At 40.0% G+C, this 17,976-nt stretch overlaps 1 protein-coding gene across 1 annotated transcript in view; it reads left to right on the forward strand.

Moving 5' to 3' along the window:
• Positions 1-17,976, forward strand: part of LOC140953577 (NFX1-type zinc finger-containing protein 1-like) — a 38,445-nt gene that overhangs the window by 10,034 nt on the left and 10,435 nt on the right. The window contains exons 11-22 of the mRNA XM_073402992.1: positions 1,028-1,120; positions 2,530-2,673; positions 3,222-3,371; positions 4,756-4,879; positions 6,154-6,247; positions 7,003-7,232; positions 9,317-9,465; positions 10,026-10,137; positions 10,678-10,982; positions 12,896-13,096; positions 13,476-13,559; positions 15,642-15,815. Of these exons, the coding sequence (XP_073259093.1) occupies positions 1,028-1,120; positions 2,530-2,673; positions 3,222-3,371; positions 4,756-4,879; positions 6,154-6,247; positions 7,003-7,232; positions 9,317-9,465; positions 10,026-10,137; positions 10,678-10,982; positions 12,896-13,096; positions 13,476-13,559; positions 15,642-15,815 (1,860 nt within the window). The remainder of the gene's footprint in view (positions 1-1,027; positions 1,121-2,529; positions 2,674-3,221; positions 3,372-4,755; positions 4,880-6,153; positions 6,248-7,002; positions 7,233-9,316; positions 9,466-10,025; positions 10,138-10,677; positions 10,983-12,895; positions 13,097-13,475; positions 13,560-15,641; positions 15,816-17,976) is intronic.

A 17,976-nucleotide genomic window follows, 5' to 3' on the forward strand; every position in this document is an offset into this window, starting at 1 on the left:
AGAAATTAACTTTGAAGAACTTTTAGGCCAACGAGTACAGTGGAACCCCGCTCTATGGACACCCGCTTAATAAGGACACCCGCTTTATACGGACAGTTTCGTTTGTCCCGACAAAAAGCTCATATATTTTCTCTAAAATTAACCCGCTTTATATGTGTCCCGAGTCACAAACTCTCATATATTGTCAGCCCCGCTTTACGGACACTGGTTATCTTCACACTGTCTATTTTCACTGTCACAATTATGTGATAATTGTAGACGTTGCACCCGTTCAAATAATGACAGACTTTTACGGGTGAATAATTTTTTTTTTTCAGTACTGAAAAAACAGTAACAAAGTAGCGTGACATATTTGATTTTGAACAGTCTGTCTTTCTTCTGGTGTTTGACTCTCGTTCTTCGTATTGTCCTTCAATAAAGTTTTCTGCCTCCTGTTTCACACGTTTCACTTCCTTGGCTTTTTGTTGCAGTCATTGCTCTTAAAGCAAAGTCACAGACTTTTTCAAATGGAGCCACTGTGGTGCCTGCTTTGAAATAACAATACCACGATACTTAAAAGATTTTACTCGGGGACTACGATAAATGATCGTGAAGTTTCTTTAGAATGAACTTGTTACGGTTACAGTTAAGAATTTAAACGTTTTCTCGTAAAACTGTCGGCTTTGGTCTTTATATTGATAAAACATGTGTTCCTGACGTTTTCTCTGAGAGCCCGCTTAATACGGACACCCGGATAATACAGACACTATGGTATGTCCCCTTGGTGTCCGTAATAACCGGGTTCCACTTTATTCATACACCACAATTGAATTCTTTTCATTCTTCTCCAAGTTTGTCCATCCGTGCTTCCTTTATATTTTCTATCTTATGTCTACCTTCTTTTAACATTTTGGGCGGTTATTTTTATGTTCCAGTCAATTTGGTGGCAGCTCCCACCCTTTGAATTTTGATAAATTTCGTGACACAGCTCTTTTAGGATGATACAAATTAAACTGAAATGATTGACATTGTCATGCAATGTTCACAGGGACCGCCAGGAACTGGAAAGTCTTTTGTGGGTGTGACTTTAGTTCAGCTTCTTTTGTCTATGAAGGTACCTCAAGACCATGGACCCATCTTGGTAAGATTATTTGTATAAGCGAATTTCAATACCAGATAACAGTACTGGGTTGTACTTAAGAAATTCGTTTCGTTACTTCTTATTTTCCATCATCAAAGTATTTCTTAGACCATCACAAGCCACTCCCCCGAGCGCTCAGCTCAACATAAGAGGGTTTATATGACGCTGCGTTTACAAATAATGTTATTTCCCGCAATGAGCATGATGGCCAATCGCTCGCGTTGAGAAGTTTGTTGTCAAAGTCGTCTATCTGAATTAAAAGGGAAAATTAAAAGTAGAACAAAATATATTTGGGCTTGGAAAGAGCATAACATCTAAATGTGGGACAAATTACATGCCAAAATTTAGTAACTGAACTTTTTTATATTTTACTTATGCTTCGCTTCTCCTGATTAACAGTGCGCGTTGGAGATTTATTTGGTATTTCAGGTATTTGTGATTTGGTGAGACCCCAGTTTACGTTTTCTATCCACTTCGTCTCCTTCTTACTGCCAATACGAAATATTGTCCAGCGAAACCTCTATTAAGCGGACCCCCAATTAAGTGGAGATCTTCTATTAAGCGGACACTAAGCGCGTCCCGAAATTAACGTCTTATATTTTCCTTTACAACGAACCCCTATTCAGCAGACACCTCTGTTAAGCAGACGCGGACACTGAAATAAATTGTACTTGGCTAATTTCAATTGTTGAAAGCCTCCATTAAGCGGACACCGGACTGAATTGACATTAGTAGTATCGGATTACGTCCTTGAAATACGTACTGCAGTCGATCAATAAAGATAAATCAATACATTTAGCTGTCAAAAGTTCACCTAAAAGTCCTGCAAAAAGTAAAGCACAGCTTCCTTAGTTTCCTTAACGACATGGAACTTTATCAAATTACAGAGCAGACAGAGTCACCGTTGAATGTTAAGTAGCGCGGTGTGTAAGGCAGCTGGCGCTAACGGCTCTGGTATGCCAGGCATTCATTTGCATAATTGGCTTATGACACGAAAATCCGAGGTTCTGATTGGTCAAAATCCTTTCCTTAGCGACTTTTATCCGAAAATTTACGATTACAGCCCGGATAAATACGAATAAAGATACTCTTTGTCTTGATCTATTGTCTCAGCAAGTTTCGTGACATTCGTATGTGCGGCGAAAAAGTTACGAGGATTTTCTTTGAGGATCTCATATTACACAGCCCTGGCCGCCATTTGTTTCCTCTCGCGTTTTGGTGTTTCTTCTGTTCTTTAACGACTCTGAGAGCTTCAGTTGTTTCTACGATTAAAATCGTTCACAAACATTGCGAAATTATTTTGAACCTCTATTAAGCGGACACTTGTGGAGTTCCCGAAGGTGTCTGCTTAGTAGAGGTTTCACTGTATTTAATTGTTAACGCTATATCTGTTTGCAATTTGCTTATAGGTTGTGACTTATAAGAATCATGCTTTAGACAATTTTTTGAAAGAATGTCTTAGGAAAGTTTCTTCTCATGATGTAAGGATTGTGCGAGTTGGAAGGTGGAATGAGGATGCTGGAGACGAACTGAAGAAGTGTTTGTTGAGAGAGGTTTGTTAAAATCTAGAGGCTTTTTGGATCATCCCCAATACAGTCAACTCTCGTCTTGCGGACACCCCGCTACACCCGATAAAACGGACAGTAGGTAAATCCCCGTCAAAAACAAATTACACATGTTTGCTGGACTAAAATAAACTCCCGCTATTACGGACTCTCGCTAATGAGGACACAAACTCGAGGTCCTTACAGTGTCCGCTATAAGAAGAGTTGACTGTGGATCCCACTCAAAATGTAAAAGAAGTCAAGGTTTCCGTTAAGATGAAAAACGGATAAGAGAAAACCTGGGTATACCAGACACTTCTAAGGTGTTAAACCCTGCATGTTGTTGATTTTTAGGCACAGAAAGGTTTTACGAGACTTAGAATGATTGAAAGCGTTCTTGCGCGATAAACAAAGTGAGACTAGAATTATGACTGCTTGGTGACATTCTATAAAAAGAGATCGACAGAATACGACCTTGGACTGCTAGAAAGGCTTGACACACAAAACAGGGTAGCATTCTTTAACTCTTACTTTCTTCTTTTCTCGTCGTACTCAAGAGAGTACAGCAAGGTGTGAATCGCAAACCAGGACTTTACAACCAAAAGAGAAAGGTGCTTGGACAAATATGGGCATTGCAGCCTAAAGTCAGGCAGGCGTTTGAGAAACTCAGAACTTCCAGCCGCTTCAGTGCAGACATGTTCTTAAAGGTAAGAAGTCACGGGACTAAAACATTGTGAGATTGATCCTTCGGGCAAGCTGTTGTTGAAGTTTACTAGCCTGGGGAAGTCATTCAGGCCTACCGAACCTGATTTTCACTTACGGACAACTTATAATTTAAACATGCTAGTACGACAAGTCACTCCATAGCTTAGGGTTATCCGACAGCACTTTTGTCGCGCTCTGCTAAGGGAGTTTGGGAAAAAGGAACGCTAAAGTAGCTCTCATACATGTGATTTATTCCCCATTTTTTACAATTGATCTGCTTGGCCAGTTAGCGTGACTTTTTTCATTTGGATAGAGCATTGCGTCACGTCACCTCAAACGTTAGAGTTTAAATCACGCTCACCTTCTAAGATTTTCAGAGGAGTGTCTGAGTGTTCGCCTTACATTCTAGAGAAATTCATAGATCCTCCTTTGTCAGTTGTTTTGTGGAGATAGGGTTTTTAAGTGAGGGGTGCATCTTACAGAGGGATTTTCATTATTAGGGAGCTGTCGGCGTTCAAAAAGTTAACTGATTAAAAACTTAATCATTGGATAATGCAATTCTAGAGCTCTGATTGGCTTAGCCATGATGGCATTTGAGCCATTATACCATGCTCTCCAAATATGGTAACTGAACGCGTTTGCTCAAAATCAAACCAAGCTGAAAATCGGTAGTTTCTACAAATAACGCGTTGAAGAATTCTCGATATTTTGTGAGCGTCTTTAAAGGGACAGGTTCACTGTTCAGCGCATGATCATTAATTAAATTACTTTTTTCCAATTTATTGTTAATTATGTCGGTTAATAATCCCACTCATATGTATCTCAGTGATCTCAGAGTGTATTTCAAAGTAGAAGTGTATTTCAGAGTAACCTGAAGTAGGATGGAGGAGTACTAAAATCGCAGAAAATTAGTGGATTATGCCAACACTACCAACGTTGAATTTATTGTTGACCCGAAGGTTTTATTCCATGGTTGATTAATTTACTGCTGTTTGCACCTAAGTTGATCAAGTGACTGCCAGGGGAGTGTGCAGATTGGTTCTTTGACAACATTATGACATGATTGTATTGCTTTCATAGACGATACAGCATGTCCCGTCAGAAAAACAGCATTTTACTTAACGAGCATGCGCTGAACCGTGAACCTGTCCCTTTAATAAAACACTTATTCCACTCGCGCTTGTTTGATATGAGATGATTATAGCCAACTCATGTCCAACGCACACTCGTGGAATAATTGTTAAATATAATATGTCTGGAAAAAATGTAAGACAGGTTGTTGTTGTTGTTATTTTTGTCATTTTATAACAACACTTATATTGTGTTATATGTAAGGCATACCTTGTTCTTGAAGATACGAACATTCAATCAATTTTTATTCTAAAGGAAGCGTCGGAAGAGCAGCTGAAGTCCCTTGTGGTTGACAACAAGCAAGGGAAAATCACAGACGAAGAATTTGAGAAATTAATTAGCAAACAGTCCATTTCTAAAAATCAAGCAAAACTGAAAGGTAGGCGTGAAAAGCTTTTGCCTTTGATTTTTCTCTTTCTGAAGACCCGTGGCGTTAATCATTGAGCAAGAAAACCGATGCCTTTGGTATAAGGTTAAGACATTTATCAATCCGCCATTTGCTAGCTGCCTTAAGCCTCTGTTTCAAAGCGAGGTCAAGTGCGAAGCCATTGATATGAAAATGAATCTTATTCTCATTCAAATCAATTTTCACAAGTAAGGTTTTGCACTAAGCTTCGTTTTAAAAGTGAGAGTTTTTCGAACTCGAGAATGGCCTGTTATTCTAACTGTTACGAGGAAGACTTCATTTAAGGTTGGGATATCGTTCTTGCTTTTTTAGAACAGTCTTACGTCATTTGCCAAATTTAGTTCAAGAAAGCCCCTAAGGTTTGCGATGTACTGCAGTTTGAATGAAGATTTGTGAAAGGCGGGCATAAAATGAATGGCATAAAAAGCATGATATAGAGGGTATGTCTTAGCATGGGAATTTGGTTTCCCCCTACTACCGTCCTGTTAACCATTTTTGTATTTTTGTTCGATTGTATATGTTAGTATTAGTTCATTTGTATCAGTTATGTATGGTTACGAACTGTGGTTAAAGATTAAAGATTAAAGATAGAAAGTGTCAGGCCCTAATGAAACTTTGAAATGTATGGTGACATGTATATATTTCATCTTTTAACTTTGGATCTCTCCAGATAAATTTACTGCTTGGATCAAGCAACGTTTTAAGGTTTTTCACAACCAATGCTGGTGCCACTTTCCCCACTAAGTAAACATTTAAAACAATCTCAGCCTGCCTAAAATGCTTTCAAAACTATTATGAATTAGCCGTGTAGCTCTGAGCCGCCTAAGCCCCCTCGCCGAAAAATTTGCTGGTAGTAGTATGTGGCTCACCGATTTAGTCGGTTCCTTGCACAGTATATCGTTAATTTGTGTTGGAAGGTGATTACCGTTAATGTATTCTCTCTTAACACTTTTGATTTCGAAAAAAGTCGTTTGTGATGATGGGGAGTGATTGTCATCGTTAAAAAAAGCCGCGCGTAGGCATTTAGGATTTGGCTTTTGGAAATCAAGAAAGAAGTTTCGTCGGCGCTACTTGACCAATTTGAGCCCTATCTTTTCTTAGTTTGAGCTTTTCAACGTCTACTCGCATTCAAATTTGTCGCTTCGCTGATAATTTATAGTTAATGATGTCCACGCATTCTCCGCGATGATACTAGAATCTTGTTCTCTAGAAAGTTATGTGGCATATATACGTTTTTTGTACGGCAGAACTCGTGGAAAATGCATTGATAGACTGGCTCCCTGGTCAAAAGTTGTTCGATCGTTTTTCTGGTGAAAAGAAAAAAGCAGCGCAAGGAAATCGGTAAGTTTTTAACCATTGGTGTGGAGTATTGATATGTGTAGTCTTTTGGTCTGCCTTTGATTTTCTGCGGGGGAATATAAAAGTGAATGCGAAAGCGGCAGGTGTTTTCATCGCATGTATACTGTCTGAAAGAACGGAAAATCGTAATAAAATTGCCTTTAAAATCGCTTGTGTGAACGGGTCTTAAGTAGGACGTAAAGGGGCTGTCACGCTTCTTGCCATCTTTTTTAAAAAAGCAACACGTGTCTTCGCGTTAACTGAATTCCAAAAATAGTGGTCCAGGTTTGTTATGTAGGACTGCATTTAGGCATTGAAATAGTTTCCTGTCGTCTTTTGCCATGACGGACATGAATTGAAACTTGAAACTATCGGGTCCGTTTTGTTTTCGAATCTTGAGTTTTCTTCGAGTCATGATGTGCCTGCTAAAATCACCAAAACTATGTTAATTATAGTTAGTGCTCCCTGATGAAGTTTTTTTCTAATATCGTCTTTATAACTTAACAAGAGCATTTTGTGCATGGGTAAAGACACAAAAATGATCTGCAGCTTTGCAAAGGTGTTCTTTTTGGATCACTTAAGGTTTCTGGGAAACTGCCCACCTACCCCTCCCCTAAGCCAACACGCTGCCCTAAACGAGGAGTAAGCGTTAATGTTGGCTTAGGGGAGGGGTAGGTGGGCAAATTCCCCAAAACCTAAATTGATCCTTGGATCTATTTAGGTTTCTGGGAAACTCAGTCTTTTTTCGTCAATTTTAGACCGGCGGAAAGTGATCAACAAAAGAGAAAAGAAGAAACAAACCAGCAGGAGAATCCCAATGACGCGAGAGACCCTTCTGTAGAGCAGAGGGAGCGACTTCTTGCATTAGATGAAGAAATCGCGGATGAAGAGGATGAAAGCATCGCGAAAGAGGAAGAAAGTTCGTCGAAATCTCAAGCCCCTCTTTCTGTGCAGTGCTTGCGCAGCCTCGTTTGCTTAGATGACGCTGGTAAAGTATTCTCATGTTATGTTTGAGTGCTGGTTTCTTTGGCTATTCGTATTCTAGTGAAATGCCAGCGGTTTCATTTACGTGTCGAGCAGCTATTCAAATTTTTCTGGAAGATGAGAAGTTTTTTGCATAAGGGACTGGTCAAAAAGTATAGGGGGGTGGGCCGGAGCAGAGAGGGGGTGGGTCATGAGGTTTTGAGCCTTGTGCAAGGGGTGGGTCGTGCAATTTTCAGCTACCCTTAGGGGGTGGGTCACCCTATTTTATTACATAGATAGGCACTAACTACTAACGAGACAGTTGACTACACTTGTTATATAAAACACAGCCAGCTGGAATTATTGCTAAAATACTCACAAACCTGTTGTGCGAGAAAAAACAAAGGGTGACAGGCCGCACATCTATACGGGCGTGGAACCCTCCGTTAACGTCTTTTTTTTTTTGGCTCTAACAAGCGTGTCCTTTGATGATTTTCCTTTTTTGTTTTGATTGGTGGTTCTTTAAAAATTTATTGAAGTTATAGTTGGTTTTGTGTAAGAGTCCATTTTTTCATTCAAGCTTCCTTCATAGTAAGACCCTGAGGGCTGGTATTGTGTCACGAATGGCAATATTTCTTTTTCCTCCTTGTTGTTTTTTTTAGGGGTTTAGACTCCCTTTTGTGAATTTTATTTCTGATAGTAGATTTTCCATCAAAGATTGTGGGTAGCCTCGGTCCATCAAGCGTTTTTTTCAATTTGAATTATTTTCCTCAAAGGTTGTTTCTGAGGAGTTTTTTCGTAGGATTTTCAAGGCTTCTCCTTTGACAAATCCTTTTTTAACATTTGGAGGGTGACACGAGGTGAAATGTGTGTGCAAGAAGTTTTCCGTTTGTTTAAATGTGTCTTTGCATCAAGGATAGATTTTTCCTTGAATCTTGTGCCTTTGTATACGACCGTGTCTAAAAACGCAGTCTCAGTGTCAAATTTTTCGGCCGTGAATTCAATAGTTGGGTGATGTATGTTTGCTTGTTCAATGAAGGCTTTGATTTCTGGTTCTCTCATGTCCCATAGGGAAAAGCTATCGTGTATGTAGAATTTCCAAACTGTTGTTCTAAGGACAGTTTTGCTTAGAGTAGTTGTTTCAATATGTCGTGAAAATATTGGCAAAGGAATCAGAACTGCTGTCTTTGTGCCCATTGCAGTTCCATGGTTTTGTAGGTAGTGCTTTCCATTGAAGTGGAAGAAATTTTCTTTGAGGATTAATCTAAGCATTTCCGGCAAGTCATGTGTAGGGATGGGTTGTCTTTGTAGAAATTTTCATATGCCTTGTGACAGACAATTTCAATATACCCTTGCTTTGCTGTATATTTGTGACAAGACTCATAACGTCAATCGAAACAAGAAATGTTCAGTTTTTCACGTTTGTCTTTTCAGTAAAAGGTATGATTTCTGTGATTTTGATATTGGTTGTGGCACTGTATCAACAAAGTTTGTCAAGCACAGAACAAGGTTTTATTGGATTATTAAGAGGAAACCAAACATCCATGTTTTAACTAGGGGGTGGGTCATGCAATTTCCAGCCTTGCTTTAGGGGTGGGTCAGTCATTTTTGTGCCGAAGGGAGAGGGTGGGTCATGTGTTTTTTATCAACCACATTTCCAAATGCTCCGGCCCACCCCCCCCCCCCCCCCCCCCATACTTTTTGACCAGTCCCTAAGAAAAAGGCTCACCTCGCACGGGATTGGTTTGGAACACCAACATGGCCGCCGTTTCATTGTTTTGGAACACCAATATGGCGGACGTGACGTCATGTGAAAACGCTCCATAGTCCTTTTCCGCTAAAGATATGCATAATGTAGAGAGAACCTCTTTGCACTGGCGTAGGTGGGAGCTGAGTGATGTCACAAAGAAAAGCGTGAAATCCCGCATATTAAGCTCCCCCCGCTGTAAGCCCCGATTATGAACCTATCTAGCCTTAAGGCGGGTTCACTGTGACGTCAAATACCGATAGGAACACGAACTGCTTGTTTATTGAACAACACGAAGTACACATTAGATTCGCATATAAAACGATTTTCTTTCTCATTCTTAGACATTTCTTTTTTTTCAGAGCTGAGGCCTTATAAAGATATTTTGAATGAAAGCAAAATTTGGGAACTTGAAGAACAAAGAAGAGTACAATTTGTTTACGTTCTTCAAAGCAAGTACTTTTCTAAAGCCAGTTCTGAGTTCAAGAATGTGAGCAGAGCTTATTTACAGGTAGGGGGTCTTAGACTCCGTCCAGACTAATGTGCGAACGTATATATACATTATTAGTAAAATCCAACTAGTGGTCTATTATCAATGCTGCGTTCTGATTGGTTGAGCTACTACTAGGCTATATGTTAAAGCCCCCTAGTAGCGAAAAGCGCCGGTTTTTTGGCGGCAAAAAAGGGATTGAAGTCTTGCGTTAACTAGCTAAAATTTTTTTTATTCTCGATATTTTTGACCAACTAGTTGGATTTTACTAAAACAATTATTCCTCTCGCCCTCATGGCCTCTGAGTCAATAGCCCATGAGGCCGAAGGCCTCATGGGCTATTGACTCAGAGGCCATGAGGGCGAGAGGAATAATTGTTAATAATCCGGTTTGACCTAGCCACTTCACCAGGGTCCTCAGGAAATTACGACGGCTATGTTAAGGTCAGCACAAAAACAACGTTGTGATATGGACATGGCCTTCAATTTGACTGAATTTGAATGAAATTGTGAGAGTGTCAATGGAAGGAAGTAGTGAGATAACCACTGAAATTAGTTACTTTTTGTTGATATCATTGACAGCTACATCATCAGTTAAAGGAGGTTCGAAATCAGCAAGATATTGAAGTGATGAAGAGATGCCATGTCATTGGCATGACAGTGACAGGGGCGACCATGAGGGCAAACTTATTGGGTAAAGCATATCTCATAGTACATTGTTCAAACCTTAGTAATTTATTGTCAGCAAAGAAACATCTAATATTGCGTGTTCGATTACAGTCTCATTTTGCAGCCTTTCGCAACTAAGCTAGAGGCAAGTTATGTTGGGAAAACTAGCGCCTCTATTTGTTTCAACAAGAACACAAAGTGACAAAAAGTGGGAAGACTGATCTTGTCAGCTTGCATCCTCTGTTCGCATTTTTTTTGCTTGCTATGCGCTAAAGCCTTTCATAACAGTTGGCAAAAGAATTTTCTGCTATTTATTTACATAAGTTTTTCTAATCCGTTTAAGCCGGTAACATGTCACTGATCGTATGAAACAAATACCTCTTCATCGGTGAACAACTTGTGGTCGTTTTTTGACTAAAAAACAGTTTTGGTGATATTCATGTTTCTTCATCAAATTTTCTTTTGTTTTCATTACGACTCAATTTAGTTTAAAGTTTAAACCAAAAATTATTGCAAGTGTTTCAGAGCCGCCATAACTTCTCCTTCCCCCTTGATTTCTCTTTAGCTGACATAAAACCCTCTGTCGTGATTGTGGAAGAAGCGGCGGAAATTCTAGAGGGGCAACTGGTCGCAGTTATCCCGCCGTCAGTTCAACACCTGATCATGATCGGAGATCACAAGCAACTGAAACCTATGGTACACTATCACCGACTCAAAAAACATCACCATTTGGATCTGTCTATGTTTGAACGACTGTGGAATTGTGGTCTGCCTTGTAGGCAGCTGGGTTTCCAGTGCCGAATGAGGGATGAATTTGTTGATCTACTCCGTGAATTAAAGATATATGACAACCTTCGAACGCATAAACAGGTATTGCTAACTGCGGGCATCCTTTGTCCTTATATGCATAAAGCATGCTGGGCGCCACTTTTTCCGACTTTCAGCCATTTTGTGGGCCCTATCCGCAAAGATTCGCAGAAAATGACGTAGAATATTTTCGCAATGATCCACGACGAAAGCAAAAGTAAGGCAACATGTAAAAAGCCCTGCTACCTAAAGGGGCACCCCGCAGAGCACGTGCTCGAGAGAGAAAATCCGCTTGCCGCGTTGGCTCGAATTTAACCTTGCATAAAATAAATTAAGCCTCATTCCTCGTTCCCTCTTTGGAGAGACGACGAAAACACTGGGATTTTTTTTTTTTTATCTTTGAGAGAGCTTTGGCTGCAAAAAAAAAAAACAGGGAGGAAATTTCCAGCATGTCTCGGCAGAGGCGCGTAGGAGTCGAATTAAACTTATGAAACCCTGAGAACGGATCAGATTCTATGCTAGTTAGCTACAAAGACGCTCATGAAGTGTCTTTGGTCACAGATATGAGCCCGCCCTCCTCCCCGAACTCAAAGGTGACTCCTGAGTGGGCGGCTGATAATCGAGCCTAACTCTCATGGCGGGCTACAACATTGGATAAAACCTGTTAAGACACATCGCAAAAAATACCTTTTTTTACTGTTATCCTGGCCAAAAAGGGAAACCGTCGCCAAACGAATGTTATAACATAACTAGAAAATTCGCCTAATCAGATTCAATAGCTCGAACGTGTTACATGTTCCCATTGAGCACGCTGATGACGTCAATAAAGTATTCCTCGAATTGTTGTGAGCGTAGCGATCCTCCCAAGACGTCTCCATATCTCAGCAGTAAACGATGAAGCGTTTACCATGTGCTTTATAAGGTAATTTAAGAGGAAACTTTTGAATTTATTAGCCGATAGTAGGGAAGGAGGTTAGTGTTGTTGTTGTTGTTGTCATCTCCGCAAGCTGTGCGTGTGAAGATCATTCTTTGCGAAGTTGTTTCTCTCAAAAATAATTTTTATGTGAATTTATAGTTTTCCAGCATCTCAATATGAATTTTACAATCTTTTCAGAGTACACTTTCTCTCAGTTTCAGGATAAAAACATAAGCTTAACTGTGAGGAAAAAAATATAGTCACGTAAACATTGATGCGTACTGCTTTTAGCGCGCCCTACAATAATAAAATTTTGAATTAACCACTGCATTGATCGCTTTGATAATGTTATAAAACAATTAGTTAATGCGTCAGCGTGCGTATGTCGAGATATTGAGCAGTTGGGAAGTTTGGACAGCACTCAAAAGGCTAGAGGTACTCTCGGCTGCCCCTCGAGCAACTCTTACGCCTCTTTCGTGCTCTCCAAAGTTCCCGCGTGATCAATATCTCGACATACGCACGCTGACGCATGAACTTATTGTTAACTTGTCTTCCCCCTCCCCCTCCCCTTTCTTTAAAGTTATCAAGGCTAACACAAGAATTATACACGTTGGTTTTATGACCAAAACAACTTTGAGTAGAGAGTTGGAAGGGGTCTTGGTTTTTTTTCTGTTCAGAGGTGATGGTAGTATGGCGCCAAAGTAAGAAAATAGATGGGACTGTGTTTAACAGATTTGTGCGAGGTTGTAGCCATTTACTTACCCTGGGTTCCAGAGGATATTTTTTTCTTATTGACACTGATGGTTCGAGGAGAAACCGCGTCAACGAGGCGTGAAGCGCCGAGGGGAGCCTTTTCAAACCGTAAGCAGGGTTTATTTCATATTAGGTATTTTGAGAACGGACCTCTAGAGCCAGGGTACCATTTACTACGTTCTAAACATGTAATGCGCGCGCACTGTGTATTGCTAAGATAACATAAGCCTTTTCGTCAATAATACGATGTAATTAATATTGTTTATTGGCTCTTTCCTATTTTTCTTTATTTCTTTACCTCATTCAGCTGGTCGAAAACAACGTACGCCCAGCTTGTGTCGAGTCTAGCATGTACTTCTGGACACACACCAAGTGGGAAAGTGAAGCTTCGCATAGCAAACGAAATTTTCGAGAGGCTGAAGAGATAACTAGAGTTGCCAAATTCTTCTGCCAAGAGGGCGAGGTACATCCCTCAAAGATCACTGTTCTTTGTTCATATCGAGGACAGGCAAGTGTAAAATGTTTGAACGTTTTCTATGACCTACCTAACAAAAAGGTTCCATTTTGCCGTGCTTCTGTTCAGTAGCAGATCACAGATGACGTCAAAACATGGTAAAGTAAAGAAAACAAGTTTCCTTTTGATCTCATCCATGTGTCTGTATGTACTCTAATAGGCCATGGGCAACTACCAATCAAAGCACGAGCGTAATATTCATCACATTGTATAAGACGAACGGACGCACGGGAAATGTAATCTATGCCAATAACAACAACAAACACGTCTCTCGAAGCCGTCTCGACCGACGGATCAAAGATTGTTCTCTTATTTGACCCGTGTTTCCTAGAAGCCTCGGTAATTTTTCTCTTTATATCTTCCTTTCTCGCAGGTGAAAGAAATAGAAAGCCACTTTCGTTCAACTGAGATTACTGCGTTGGAAGATATAAAGGTCACAACGATTGATAGTTTTCAGGTACAGAGCGTTTCGGAGCAATTTTGGAGCATTCCGGAGGCTGGAGAAACGTTCGCGTTATCCCTCCTGGGAACGGCGATAAATTTATGGATCGAAAATAGTTCTTTTTTGGGCTTTTAACCCACCTAGCACCTTATAGAACATTATTATATGGCAGTGTCTCAAGACCACTTAAAATAATCTAATTCAGGTATTTCATTGGATCAAATCAACATTGACTGCGGTTTAGATTTTCCCGCCCGTGGAAAAGAAAAGAAAACTAGAAATCAATGCGTAAAATTCAAAAGGAATAATTGAAAGTACATTACGGTCGATCTTTGGAGGGATTTGAAGAGCATTGTCTCCTTAAGTACTAGAACAACTACAGAAACGATAAACTAGAAAAATACCAAAGTTAACCACACTTTCTCTTCTTGGCTCACATCGTGATGTGGGTCGTCTTTACCCCACGCCTTCTGTGTAGCGTCCTTAAACTCGATTAAACACAAGAGCGACGACGAACGTCGATTCGCTCGACAGTCTCCTTCAAATAATTCGTCTACTGTAAATGACCTAATAGACGCCCGGGGCGTTATTTACTTCTGAAGGTCCAAAAAAAGAACGTTTAATTGATAGGAGGCTTTTATTCTGCTATTCTCGAAAATATCAAGAAAGTTTAAAACAAAGCGGAATACTTAGGCCATCAATGGATACATCTAGGCCGTCTATAGATCCATATCGCTCTTTCAAATCTCAACGTCGTCGACAGATCCGAATCTCCGCTTAGGATCACTTTGTTGTCAACGTTAGTCTATCCCTATGAGCAAGATACAATGAAAGAACCATTGTTCATCAGGCAAGAAACCGAACAAATTGAATGATTTTGTTCCTTTTTTGCTACCGGTAATTACTAGTATTTTGCAGTAAATCTTATAGGGGGGGGGATGTGTGCATGGGGGCGTTTATTAGAGAGGGGCGTCTGATGCAAAGTTAACATTGCTAGTAGCGGGGGCGTTTATTAGATATTAGTAAAATCCAACTAGCGGTCTATTATCAGTGCGTTCTGATTGGTTGAGCTACTGTAAGGTTATATGTTATAGCCCACTAGTATTGAAAAGCGCCAGCTTTTTGGGGAGCAGAAAAGGATTAACGTCCAGCTATAACTATTACGTCAGCGTAAGTTGTTTTGACTCGATACTTTTGACCAACTAGTTGGATTTTACTAAAACAATTATTCCTCTCGCCCTCATGGCCTCTCTGTCCATAGCCCATTCGGCCTTCGGCCTCATGGGCTATTGACTCAGAGCCCATTTGGGCTCGAGGAATAATTGTTAAAGAGAAGTTCTTTGAGAGAGGTTGTCTACCAGATCATTTAAGGTATGCCACTTAGCTTAACCCTTTTCTTCGAGCAATAAAGGAATTAGAGAGGAGAAGTCGTTACGTCACGTTGCCATGGTAGCAAAATTTCTGGGTGACAACAAACCGAAAACATCACTTAAAAAGTGAATTCGCAATGGTTCAAACTTCGACGATCTTATTGAATTTCATTTAATTTGTCAAATGATAGCGAAATTTTCTGAAAGGACCGAATCTAAGTTAAGAAAAAGAAAAAGAAAATTTTGGCGTTGTGCCCTCCTACTTCGTAAAGCGGGTGCGTGAACTTAGTCGTGCAACGCGGCTAGAAAACGTACAAAAAAACGTGATGCATGTGCACAGTTGTTGTTTTGCTGATATAAACCTATTGCTTTTTTCCACTTCTCTTTTGCGTCGCCTGCATCGTTGCTTAAGCTCCCTATAGAGCGTTTTTATTAACGTGGCCAGCGTCTATGCTAATTTATTGGAGAAAAAGAAAGCATTTACATGAGAAAAGAGTGAAACTCTTAGAGGATTTTCTGGGTACACCAACATGGCCGCCGTTTCATTGTTTTGGAACACCAACATGGCCGCCATGACGTCATGTGAAAACGCTCTATTGTGGCGATCCAGAAATTTTGCTACCAAGGTAACATGACGTCACACTTCTCCTCTTCACAGGAGATGTCGACGCGCAGGCTACTCCATGTCAGGATTCACTGTGTATGAATATTTCTTTTTCAATCACAGGGCCAAGAAAATGATATAATCCTTGTTTCGCTGGTTCGAAGCAACAAAGAAGGTGTTATTGGATACCTAGCATCAATGGACCGCTTGTGTGTGGCCATTTCTCGGGCGCGTTGTGGTCTTTATCTTTTCGGAAATCATGCGCATTTGTCGCAGAAATCTAAGAAAGGTTGGAAGGTATGTAATAGGGACTACTTAAGATACATCGTTCCTGCACACGGATATGTGTACACGAACGTGGGGACTGTTTGCCGCGTAGTTATGCAAAAGCCGATAATCATGATTTCCCAGTTCATCGCCGTTCTTCCCGGTAGCCTCCCGGTTTCTCCTGGGTAAGAGACCATCTGCCCATATTTACGGCTACGCGTACGGGTAATTTATAAGGTCTCTAAAGTTGTGTAGATCTACTTGACATACTAGAAGCTGAGGTATAAGCTTTCATTTTTATAGCTAGTGTCTAATATATAGATTTAGCCAGGGCTAAAAGCGAGGCTCCCATTAATAAATTTATAATTTAAATCAAACAATAAACTTGTATTCCACAATTCAGTTAACTTTAGAGCACATTCGTGTGACTTTTCATGGAAAGGCTAAGTGATTTTACAAAAAATAATTTGCAAGCAGCCCAAGAGTGAACCAAATCTTACATCGAGTTGATAGCCTCATAAGTACACCCAAAAACTGGCAATCATCTTCGATCACATTTATTAAGAGCCATAATGGCTCTTGATCGCCGTAGATTAATTAGGCCTGGAAAAAAATTCCGGCCGAATTTTTTGCGTTCGACAAGTTTATTTTACAAAATCTTGCCAACAAATCTGGGTGCGACTGTAAACCAACCTTTTATATCATTTATACATCACATCTGAGGTGAAACAGTACGATGAGGCACTGTTTTTATCATACAGACCTTGGACAACAGAATGCAGTATTTCACAATATTGCGATACAAATTGCTATCATTCAATATTCAGGACGATCGCAGCACGCGTGGGCTTTAGCTAAACCGTTAAAAAAAATTTTCAAAATCATCTATACGGCCAGCCGGTTCTGACTTTTGCAGTGCTAGCAGTGGCGAGTGTTTGAATGAACATTAACAGAGTTACGCTCCAACATAATAAAGAATTTATTATGTTTATTTTTTTATTTTAAAACGGTTTAACGCGCGGCATTTTGAGTACTCCGGGAAGCGTTGCTCACTGAACGACTGAAAACAATCGACACAGCGATTAAAATTACAAGAGACAGTACTAACAATTAATAAAAGAAATATAATTCGGTGAAACATATACAGAGACGACAATTTTCATTCAGGAAGACAAGTATTAAAGTGTCTCTAAAAATCCTGAGTCTTCGAGCTCAAAGCTGAATTTTGTGTTTTAAGCCGGCTTCCCGGTGTTTGCTTTTTTCAAAGACGAACTCGAGGCAAGGAAATCGCTCAAACCTTTCTTTTACAGTCACAATTATAACTAAATATTCCTTGAAACGTTTTCTTTCTATTTGCGGTGAGAAAATGTCTAAAGGCTTTTTAAAGATCTGTAAGCTTATAACAAACCTGATACTCGGTCAGATCATTGTCTCAAATCTTACAAACGTGCGTAAACAAAATAGCCGCATAAACTACGCTCGACTTCATTAAATTAGGAATAAAAAACAAACATCAAATACAATAATTACTTAGGCTTACCACTCGAGATGCAGCTCCTGAAAGGTATCAAGGAAGGCCAGTATCGCTTCAGACTTTGCAACCCTCTTACGCATTAAGCAAGGTGGAAACGAAAACGATGCTATCCGAAATCGGATTTCCCACTTTGACTCAACCAAAAACCCAATAAACAAACTAGCCATGAATAACACAAGACTCCTGATAGAATCTGAATTTCATTTTGTACATCCAGTGGAAAAAGAAAGTTAAAAACATCACAAGTTGACACAAAACTCTGTCAGCTTCAGCTGTCAAAGTAAACAAGATTCAAGATGCTGCATAAATTTTCCGCATGAACTCACCTGTCAAATTTTGACCAATCAGAGCATAAAAATTGGACGTAGAGCGTGACTTACGCGTGAACATGGCGAGAAAAGTCAAAAGCAACTGTCTTCCCTGGCTGAATTTTCGCGTCCGAGGTCAGTTTGAAATCAAAATTTTAATTGTGCGGCACATAAACACAACATATTTTATATGAATTTAAAAAACAATTAAACTTGAGCCTGCGATCATTTGAAAACAAGAACCTTGTCAGCGGGTAACTTCAAAAAATACTCGACCTCGATGGGTCGACACCTGAGCCCGCGATTCGCTCAAGTGATACTGGTCAGCGGATACCTTGTTTTGACAGCT

The sequence above is a fragment of the Porites lutea genome, chromosome 12 (genome assembly GCF_958299795.1).
Source record: "Porites lutea chromosome 12, jaPorLute2.1, whole genome shotgun sequence".
In the NCBI taxonomy this organism is placed as follows: Eukaryota; Metazoa; Cnidaria; class Anthozoa; order Scleractinia; family Poritidae; genus Porites; species Porites lutea.